This window comes from Sparus aurata, chromosome 3, assembly GCF_900880675.1.
Source record: "Sparus aurata chromosome 3, fSpaAur1.1, whole genome shotgun sequence".
In the NCBI taxonomy this organism is placed as follows: Eukaryota; Metazoa; Chordata; class Actinopteri; order Spariformes; family Sparidae; genus Sparus; species Sparus aurata.
Window position 1 is genome coordinate 32,398,858 of NC_044189.1, and position 10,851 is coordinate 32,409,708.

Here is a 10,851-nt window from a genome sequence, read left to right on the forward strand (position 1 = left end):
TGAATTGTTAATAAGAACATCTTGTTTGCATTCAGTTAACTGATATTCTTTGAAGCCAGGTTATTATTTCATTAATTATATTAGACACTAAATGCGGGACTTTTATTTTGAAAGCGTCTCGCTGTGAACCAGGAACATCTGTGTTCCTGTGAATCGTGTGTGTGCGTGTTTGAAGTGTGCCTGTATGATTTTTGCTGAACGTGATGAAATGATTTACTGTGCACCTGGCTGATAAAGGGTACCCGCTCTTACGGTGTGTCCGAAGGTATGTTATCTCGGGGAAACAAAGTTTCGTTATCACGAGATCTTCGAGAAAATTATCCCGTTATCTCGGGAAAACGGAGGAAATTAACTAAATAAATATAAAATAAAATATATGAAATGCATGGCCGTTTAGGGCTTCCGTAGAAATACCCTCTTTAACAATTATGAATAAACTTGTGTACATTAATTCAATTAATAATTCTTATCTTTTTATTTATTGACATATTTAAGATTTTAATCATGAATCCTTTTTATTCTTTCCATGTAAGATTATTTCAAATCAAAACCTCTATTTATTTATTTATCACATGAAGAGATGAATTTATTTATTTATTTCATCAATCAATAAACTGATGAACTGGACTATTAATAAGGCTTAGTAACCTGGGTTACACCGGGGACCACCTCCACAGCTGTCCCGTTGATGTGAAGAAGAGGAGTGGCAGTGCTGTTCTTCCTGAAGTCCTCTATCATCTCTTTTGTTTTGCTGTTGTTGAGAGTGAGTTTGTTCTCCCTGCACCACAGTCCCAGTCTATCCACCTCCTGCCTGTGTGCTGACTCTTCTCCGTTGGTGATAAGCCCCACCACAGCTGTATCGTCTGCAAACTTCACTATGAGGTTACTGTCACAGTGCGCTCTGCAGTCATAAGTGAGCAGGGTGTAGAGCAGTGGGCTGATGACACAGCCCTGGGGGGAGCCAGTGTTGAGGATGATGGTGGAGGATATGGTGTTGTTAATTACAGACTGGGGTCAACTTGTCAGAAAGTCCAGAACCTAGTTGCAGTGATGGGGCTAGACCAAGAGTTGACAATTTGTTCACCAGTGTCTGTGGTATGATGGTGTTGAAGGCAGAGGTGAAATCCAAGAACAGCAGCCTCACATAGGAGTTCTTTTCCTCCAGGTGTGTGATGGATGAGTGTGTTACGGCAGCAATGGCATCAGCTGCGAAACGGTTTGGCCTGTAAACTGGTGGGAGTCAATTGTTATATTGATGGACTTTTTAATGCTCGCCATAACCAGCCTCTCAAAACATTTGGTCACAAAAGCGGTGAGAGCGATTGGATGATAGTCATTGAGACAAGACACTGTGGAGGCCTTTGGCACAGGGACAATGGTAGATGTCTTGAGGCATGTTGGAACGGTGGCCTGTGACAGTGAAATGTTAAAAATGTCTGCTATGACTGATGAGAGCTGGTGTGCACAGTCCTTGAGGACCCTGCCTGGAACTCCATCAGGGCCTGCAGCTTTTTGGGGGTTTATTTTATGTAGCGTCTTCCTTACAACAGCTGATGTTATACTGAGAGGGGAGTCGTCAGTTGAGATTTCAAACCTGGCGATGGTGCTGGTGTTTGATGCCTTGAAACAAGCATAAAATGTTGAGAGCATCAGGTAATGATGGATCAGAAGGGCATTCTGCACTCTTCCTGTTGTAGTCCGTAGCCCTTTTTAGATAGAAAAGGCGGCACATTTGCTCCAAGGTAAAGGCGGCAATGTGCCGCCCTGTCTTTCTAAAATGGAGGCGTTATATTCCTCCTTTTCCAAAAGCCGTCACCGGGGTAGGTGTAAACATGTGACGTGACATGAAGCATGAAGTTGGGCTGTGAACAGTGACAACGAATTTGTCTACAAAATAAGAGCTTTACATTGCACCGCATTGGAGTTTAGAACTGGGTTCTTAGGTGGGGCTTTTAATTTGAAAGTAGCAACAGCTCCTAGCTTGCACCTACAACAACAAGCGGACACAACCAAAACAGCTACAGAAACCGAGGAGACATTAGCATCTCTTGGATCTCAGCGGGTGTCAAGTTGCTCATCTTAATGTCTGCGGATGAAGTGATGGACTGACTGCTGTGATCAGCTGTTTCTTGGTATTAAAACTCCCCGGCTGTGGGCTGCACAACAGTGCAGATCAACAACACCTCCGCTCATCTTATGCAACTTATTGACGCCTCGGATTTGGATAGCAGGCAAGGCAGAAATAAGTGTATCCTCCGAGTCGGCAAATCGGCGGACCAAAACAGACCCCCAATTTGCTGCCCTCTGTCTAAAACCGCAGACCTAGCCGCCAAAAGGACGGCCAAATTGGCGGCTTGCTGCCGTGTCTAAAAACAGCTTGTGATGCTCTTTATGCCCCTCCACATGCTGTGTGGGTCATTAGATGAGAAATACCCCTGTTTTTTTTGAGCATAGTTGGACTTTGCTCTCTTGACTTCCACTGTAAGGCTCCATCGAGTGGCTCTGAGTGCCTCCGCATCCCTTGCTTTAAATCCCTTACTTTCAGAAGAAGGTGCACTTCCGCATTAAGCCATGGCTTCTGGTTAGGAGAGATGGTGATGGTTTTGGTAGTAGTAACATCCTCCACACACTTTGCAATGTAGGCCAGGACTGATTCTGTATATTTCTCCAAGTTTACTGTATTGCCCTCTGTAGCTGCCTCGTGGTTTCAAAGCAGTCCTGGAGGATTGGGACAGCTTCAGCAGGCCACACAGTGATGGTTTTCTGTGTGGCTGTCATTCTCTTAGTCACAGGGCAGTATGCTGGGACCAACATGATGGAGATGTGGTTGGAAGCACCAAGGTGGGGGCAGCTCTGTATGTCCCCTGTCTGTTTGTATACACTTTGTCGAGTGTATTGTCACCTCTGGTGGCAATAGTGACATGCTAATGAAACATGGGGAGAGTGACTTGCAAGTTCACATGGTTGAAGTTGCCTGCGGCCACATACAGAGCCTCTGGGTGTTTGTTTTGGAGCAAGCTAATAGTTTCATGTAGCTCATTCAGGGCAGCATTGGCATTAGTGTCTGGAGGAATGTGTACTGCAGCTATGACAACGGCTGTGAATTCGCGTACCAGGTAGTGTGGCTGGAATTTGATAATCAAATACACTTCCTCGGAGCAATGCCTTCCGACCAGCAAACAGTTTGTGCACCAACTTTTGTTCACATAGATGCAGAGTCCTCCTCCTTTTGTTTTTCCTGACAGCTGGTTGCGATCTGAGCAGGAGAAAGTCCGGTCATCAAGTTGGAAGGCAGAGTCTGGCATGCTGTTACTAAGCCAGGTCTCTGTCAACTCAGTTACAGTCCTTCATTTCCTTTTGGCGTAGTGTCAGCCTCAATAAGTCCATCCTGTTGTCCAGCGCATGCACGTTGGACAGGAAAAGTGACGGAACAGCAGGTCTGCTGGCGCTAGCCCTAAGCTTGGCTAGCACCCCGGCTAGCACCCCGGCTCTCTTGATCCTCTTCTGTTTCCTCGAACACCGTGCCCGCTTCCCCCTGAAGCGGCAAAGTCTGTACCTCCACTCCGATGCACTTAATAGCTGTAATCTGACGAGTTGCGCTTTTTTATGTTCCGATGTAGCTGGCTGGTTGGTATTTGATGGAAAAATTATGCTTATATTATCAGTTTCTTGCATTGCACTGATATAACCTGCTTGTCTTCCTTTATATGTTTGTGGAAGTGTACCGAGCTCCTGGAAAAGTACTGTGAACCACAAGGCCTCAAATGGCATCTTGTGTGAATAACATTTTGTGGACATCATAAGAATGTTTGTGTGAAGGATAGATGCTGAAGGCCATAGGTCCGAAAGTGTGTACGTGTACTTCTCCATCATGCATAACAACTGTATGACTCATATGTACTGTCAAAGAGCCAATCATATACGCTTACGCCCTATTGTAGGTGAATAAAAGATTCTTGGGGAGAGCAGCTCATTGGAACTCAGGAGCCCAGACTTTGTGTGCTGACTTCTGCTCTTCCCCTTTGCCTAGAAAGACAATCTCTGTGTCCATGTCTCATTTCTTAACAGATTTAAACCCAACATTTCTTGGTGCCGTGACCCGGATCCCAACATACCCAGCTCTGCCAGAAGGAGGACGACACACCGAAGCCCGTCGACAGGTGGCCTGAAGGAGACGTCCCCTCCAACTGAACAGCATTGGATTGACGGGATCCGGACTTTGAAACTAAGGAGACGGGACCAGAGAACTGAGGAAAAATCATATCACCTTCTCTTGTGAGTAAAAACACCCTACATTTAGAAACAGGATATTGCAAATTCCTAGGTAAAGTAAAATAGAAACAAAATTAAAATCAGTTTAAGTAGTATTTCTCTTTGAAGCAGCAGCATAGACTGAAACCTTATCGGTGTTAACGAACGTCTATGGCCTGTTGAAGTAGAAGAGAACGCATAAAAAACACAACACAGACTAGGGAAAAGCATTAAAAATAACGATCACTGAAACGAAAATTTGCATACAATGGGTGGGAAGAATTCTCGTAAAACTGTAGATGAAGACAGTACAGGTGATAAAAAGTATATGAAGCAATGGAATCCTCAAAGTGTCAAGTATCTAGATAAATGGCAAAAGAAGTATGGATTTACAGGCCGCCTAAAAGTAAGAGAAATAGAGGATTTAATATCCCGCTTGGAGACTAGTCTCATCACCAAGCGAGGGAAAAAGCATGAAAAAAGAGCTGACGAGCTCCGCATAGCGCATGGATGGTTAACACAGTCTAAAGCCAGACAGAATAACCTTAAGAAGCAAAAAGAAGTGAAAAGGGAAGCTGAGAAAAACCAAATCCTTTTTATGCGCAAAGAAGACAATGAGACAAACTGCAAGCAAGCGCCTGAACCTTCCCCTCCCCCATACGCGCCATTAGCTAATGCGCCTGTCGAACAAAACATTCCAGAGCCAGTTTCAGAGCCGAAACCGGCACCTGCAGCTAAGCCCTCCCATTTGTCCAACCGTCCGCCTCTGTACCCAAAGGTGCCATCTCCTAAAACTGGAAAAAGTAGCGATAGGGGGGGCCCTAGTCACACTTTGCGACCAACAGACCTCCTCCACTTACCCAACAGATACACCCCCACGAACAGCCCGGCTGGAAGCCCCAGCCTGACTGTCAGAAATCAAAAAAGTAAACCACCAGAGAAAAAATCTTCAAATATGATAGCTGAAGAAGTGTTTCCCCAGATCCAAGTTGCCAATCCTCAGGCGGGGGGTGAGGGTCAGCCTCCAATCCTGTACGTTTTTCGCCCTTGGACCCTCGCGGAGGCCGCGAATGCTGTAGCCGGCATTCCTCCACCGGAGGATGATCCAGAGGAATGGATAAAATGTATGAGAGAGCTGATAGACTCCTACCGCTTGAATGGACAGGAAGCAGGGGAAGCTATGCATTGAAAATTAAATGGGGGAGAGTAAAGGGTAATTACACAGGGAGAAATGGTGTAGGGACAGTGTTTGCATATCCAGCCGATGGACTGCTGGTGGGAGACTATAAAGAGGCTCTCGATGCAATAGCAACTAGAGTGAAGTCTACTTTTGCGCGCACCGCGAATTACTCTCGCATAGCTGCCATAAAACAGAAACCAGACGAGGATCCTGAGGATTTCAGGGCCCGAATGGAGCCTGTGTTTCGTGCTAATAGTGGTATAGCATTTAATGAAAATAAAACTGATGCATACCAACAACAACTCAAACACGCTATTATGCATGGTTTACACCCAGATGTTGCAGGCTGAGTCCGCAAACATTTAATTGAATTTGACACCGCGGACGTTCCTACCACTATGCAGTGGGTCCGCCATGCAACCAAACACTTAGACTCCAAGAATAAGAAAGGGAAAGGAGGAAAAGGAGCGAACACATTTTTCTATGATGACGAAGACTGTGATGCTTTCCTCAATGACAGCCCAGATTGTCACACAGTGGAAACGAAGGGGGATGATAACCTCAACAGGGAAGCCTGTCCTCGGGATGTTTTGGCAATTCTGACACATACTCAGCAGAGGCAATACACCCTCTTATCACCCTCGATGTCCTCCGTGATATGCAGACCTCTGCTCCTGATAATGAAAAACAGTATTGGGTCAAACGAGGCGCTGAAACAGACAAAACAGGACTGTATACACAGGCTAACAAACCTATTCTCCCTAAAAACTTGTACAAAGCTGCCGCCATTTTGAGTCATGGGCCTTGCCATGTCTCAACAGGAGGGATGACAGAATTCCTACTCAAAAAACTTTTGCAGATCATGTGTAATTTGCATAAAACACAAGCCACAGGGCAATGTAAGACCAAAACGAGGGAAATTCCCAGAACCAACTGAACCTTTTCAGACTATGCACATGGATTTCATACAAATACTGTTTAGTACTAGTTGATGCATATTCAAAATGGGTTGAAATAATACCTTCAAAAGCTGCAGACTCACTGACAGTAGCAAAAGCATTGTGCAAAACAATTGTGCCACAGTATGGGATCCCCGAAGTATTGTACAGTGATAATGGTGCACATTTTGTAAACCAAGTTGTAAGTCAAGTTGCAAAACACTTACAAATAAATCTAAAAAATCATTGTGCCTACCACCCTCAAAGTGCAGGTCTGGTAGAAAGAACAAATGGGACTGTCAAATCTCGGTTAAAGAAATGCATGGAAGAAACAAAGAGACCATGGCCTGACTGCTTAGATCTAGTGAAATTGTACATGAGAATCACTCCGACCGATAAAGGGTAACCCCATTTGAGATACTCGGGGCATCTCAAATGGTAGGGCATTTAGACTCCCTGCTTTCTCAAAAGACCTTGAGGTATCTGAAGAAGAGACAACATTGGCAGAGCACATGAGACAACTGTTGGACCAAAAAGATGTTTCCAAAACAAATTTACTGCCCTCTGATTCTCTTCCCCCTCCACAGGACAGCCAGAAAGTGAGGCCAGTGGACTACATATTCGTCAAAATCATCAAACTGCAAACTGCAGCCTACCTCTGTCTCAACTGGATAGTGGGGAAGTCTGGGCTACAAAGGGGGCTCTGCTATATAGCGGCAGGGCCGTCTCAAACCCCAGTGAAGAAAACAACTGATCCCTGTCCTATTAGGATGACAGAGCAAGGTGATGCAACACTTATATGGTGATGCAGAATCGGATTGTTCTGGACTTGTTAACAGGATCACAAGGAGGAGTGTGTGCAGTTATTGGACAAACCTGCAGTACCTACATCCCTAACGGCATGACAAACGGAGGAGATATCTACCAAGCTCTGCAAAACCTGACCGATCTCCAAAGCTATGTGCTGGAGCAAACCCCCGGTGCTGATCCACTCCCGGACTGGATGACTGGATTCTTTAACGGCACCTGGTGGCAGGTTCTCCTAAAGGCATTGGTACCCGTGTTCGTAGTCATGCTGTTGTTCCTCTGTTTTATCTCTTGTGTGATACCCTGTATATGATCGATGTTTGAGAAAATGGTTCAACAAAGTTTTGTGCAAATGCAATTATTATCCCAAAGGTATGAGTTAATCCTCAACCTTATGCTGATTAAAAATGTTTTATGCCTCGTTTTTTTCCAATGAAGGTGTTATCGAAAATGGCGACAAGAGATAATAACCTGAAGAATTAAAAGTACGAGCAATAAAACTGATAAACAGGAGGGAAATGATGGAAAAATTATGCTTATATTATCAGTTTCTTGCATTGCATTGATATAACCTGCTTGTCTTCCTTTATATGTTTGTGGAAGTGTACCGAGTTCCTGGAAAAGTACTGTGAACCACAAGGCCTCAAATGGCATCTTGTGTGAATAACATTTGGTGGACATCATGAGAATGTTTGTGTGAAGGATAGATGCTGAAGGCCATAGGTCCGAAAGTGTGTACGTGTATGTCTCCATCATGCATAACAACTGTATGACTCATATGTACTGTCAAAGAGCCAATCATATACGCTTACGCCCTATTGTAGGTGAATAAAAGATTCTTGGGGAGAGCAGCTCATTGGAACTCAGGAGTCCAGACTTTGTGTGCTGACTTCTGCTCTTCCCCTTTGCCTAGAAAGACAATCTCCGTGTCCGTGTCTCATTTCTTAACAGATTTAAACCCAACAGTATTTAGCTCCAAAAGCTCAGCCTTGCTGTAGGTTAAAGGTTTTTCCTACTGTGACAACATTTACAATATTAGCTTCGGGGGCTAGAGAAGCCGCTGCATGGAGTACATGAAGTATCTTGTATTTACATAATAAGTAGTCTGTTGTAATTAAATATTAAGTAGTTTGTTGTTATCATGTATCAAATAGAATATGTTGTAATTACATATTAAGTAGTCTGTTGTAATTACATATTAAGTAGTCTGTCGTAATTACATATTAAAGGAGAACTTCGGTTGATTTAAACATGCAGCTTCATTGCTCAAGCTACCCTTGACTTGCCAGTACCGAAGACGCGAACACATTTGCTCCAACCATTACAGAGCTCCGTGAACGGAGACTTAGCATTGACAGCTAACAGCATGGGGTCAGAACTTTACACTGTGTTTTAAGCGTCTTAACAAGCTCCACATCTCACACCGAATGTTATGCAACAACAGCAGACACCTTAGCACACAGCACTGTAGCGTGTATGACTCAAAATGAATAAAAAGGTAGTTAAAACAGTGTGTTTGTGCAAGGAGCTACTTACCTGTTTGTTGACATCCGTGTGTTCCGGTAGCTAGACCAAACTAGCATATCCATCGAGTGTGCACTTAACAGGCTTAACAGGCTATTGTAAGGCTCATGGCTCATGACAGGCTGTAACATGGACATGTACATTATGAACATAAACACGAAAATGCTGGATTACGTTTCCGGGAGTAAGTGCACGCTCTGTAATGGTTGGACCAAATGTGTTCGCGTCTTCGGTACTGGCAAGTCAAGGGTAGCTTGAGCAATGAAGCTGCATGTTTAAATCGACCGAAGTTCTCCTTTAGGGGGGCTGTTTTAATTACAAATAAGTAGATTGTTGTAATTACATGTTAAGTAGTTTGTTGTAGTCATGTATCAAATATAGTATTTTGTAATTACATATTAAGTAGTCTTTGATAATTACATATTAAGTAGTCTTTGATAATTACATATTAAGTAGTCCTTCATAATTACATAATAAGTAGTCTGTTGTAGTTTCTTATCAAACAGAGTATGTTGTAACTACATAGTCTTTTGTGATTACATATCTCTTCTAATTACAGGCTAAATGGAGCATCTTAATAATAATAAGAATAATAATAATAATAATAATAATAAATTGTATTTGATGCCGCCTTTCTAGGCACCAAAGGTACATAGAATAAAAGCATAAAATAACAACAGCACAGATTATTACAACCAGCGCAGGAATTTCACGAGGGCCACGAGGGCCATGGCCCTCGCAATTTGGCCTCGTGCCCCTGAAAAAAATATCTGCCTAAGGCCACAGTGCCCCGCCTGCACTGCCCTAGTTGATTTTGCAGTTTTCACCTCTGCCTCTTCCCTGTCAACATGGCTTTGAACACCAGCATCTTTTGCAGAAAAGAAATGTGTCTTTTTATGACATATTGGCAACATCAAATGAGACGATGCGTACATCACCAGTGGTAGGTTCGATTCGAGCCTGGCATGAACCGCTCGGGCGGGCTACAATGACAGTTTGACAGCAATCTATCACTGGCTAACCAGGAGACTTCATCAAACGCACCCCCGATGTCCGCGTGGCCGAGACGCTAGGTCTGAGGAGGAGGAAAAAGTCGCCGGGTCTGAGTTAAGACAGTAGCCCTTTTTACACAGCGTCTCTGCATTAACTCCGGAGCAGTGGTTCGCTAATTCTCCGCCGATGGTGATTCACACAGAGCGAAGCATCTCCGCTGTACCGCTGTGTAATTCACACAGAAAGCCGGCGCTGCGGCTCCTAAAGAGGCGTGACGGTACATGTCATGATGACAATGTCGGTGTTTCCCAGGTGTTCCCCAGGTGTTCCCTGAAGTCTCGGTCGGGAGGACTGACGGTCGCGGTGATTTATTTTCACCACAAACATTCGGCAAGTTAAAGTTTTTTTTGCCGGTGACAGATGCTGTTTTTCAGGCAGAAATGTGACGAAGAGTCGGGAGGACAGACAGGAGGACAGACAGGAGGACAGACGCTGCTCCACATACAGCTGTGGTATTTTTTTCCTCATATAAGTTGCCAAAGACAGTTAAAATTACTACGTTACTTTTGTTTGGTCCTGCAACATTGCTCTGTGGGACATTTCTCTGTATTTAGTTGAGTAAAGGACCTGTGCAGTTATAAGACTGTCAGACCGACACGCCCACGCTCCGCGCCTCCGGCTTATTCGTTCACACTGGGACGGCTCACACGCTGAAACTCTCCCTGACTCTCCATCCCCATCCTCAAACGATCATGGGGGGTGCACGGTCACTTTGTAGTATATGTTAAAAATAAATATAAAATAAAAATAAATGCATTCATAAATAGTTGAAAGTTGAAAATTTCTCGCCTGAGCTTGTTTTATGTATTCATTTCACAGATATTTATACATTCTTAGTCCTTAAATTAAATTCATTATGGGCGTGGACTTAAAATCATTGTTTTATTTTATGGCCTTGCTGCCCTGGCTTTTGGCCTTTGTGCCCTCAAATAATTGACAACACGAAAGGCCAAGTGGCCTTGCCCCTAAAATGGGGAAATTCCGGGTTTGATTACAACCAAACATTGACCTAAAAAAGAAAAGACAGGTACAGTGCACAGTCACCAGTCAGAGTGAGTATGCCATTTTGAACCGGTGGGTTTTGAGTTTGGATTTGAA

The 10,851-nt window shown here is 44.0% G+C and overlaps 1 protein-coding gene across 1 annotated transcript; it reads left to right on the forward strand.

Moving 5' to 3' along the window:
- The first annotated feature begins 3,809 nt into the window (after nucleotides 1-3,809).
- Nucleotides 3,810-7,768, forward strand: LOC115578434 (pollen-specific leucine-rich repeat extensin-like protein 1). The gene is made up of 2 exons (XM_030411393.1): nucleotides 3,810-3,852; nucleotides 4,069-7,768. Exon 2 carries the CDS (start codon nucleotides 4,520-4,522, stop codon nucleotides 5,438-5,440), a length of 921 nt encoding a protein of 306 aa, XP_030267253.1. The 5' UTR covers nucleotides 3,810-3,852; nucleotides 4,069-4,519; the 3' UTR covers nucleotides 5,441-7,768.
- Nucleotides 7,769-10,851: the final 3,083 nt, after the last annotated feature.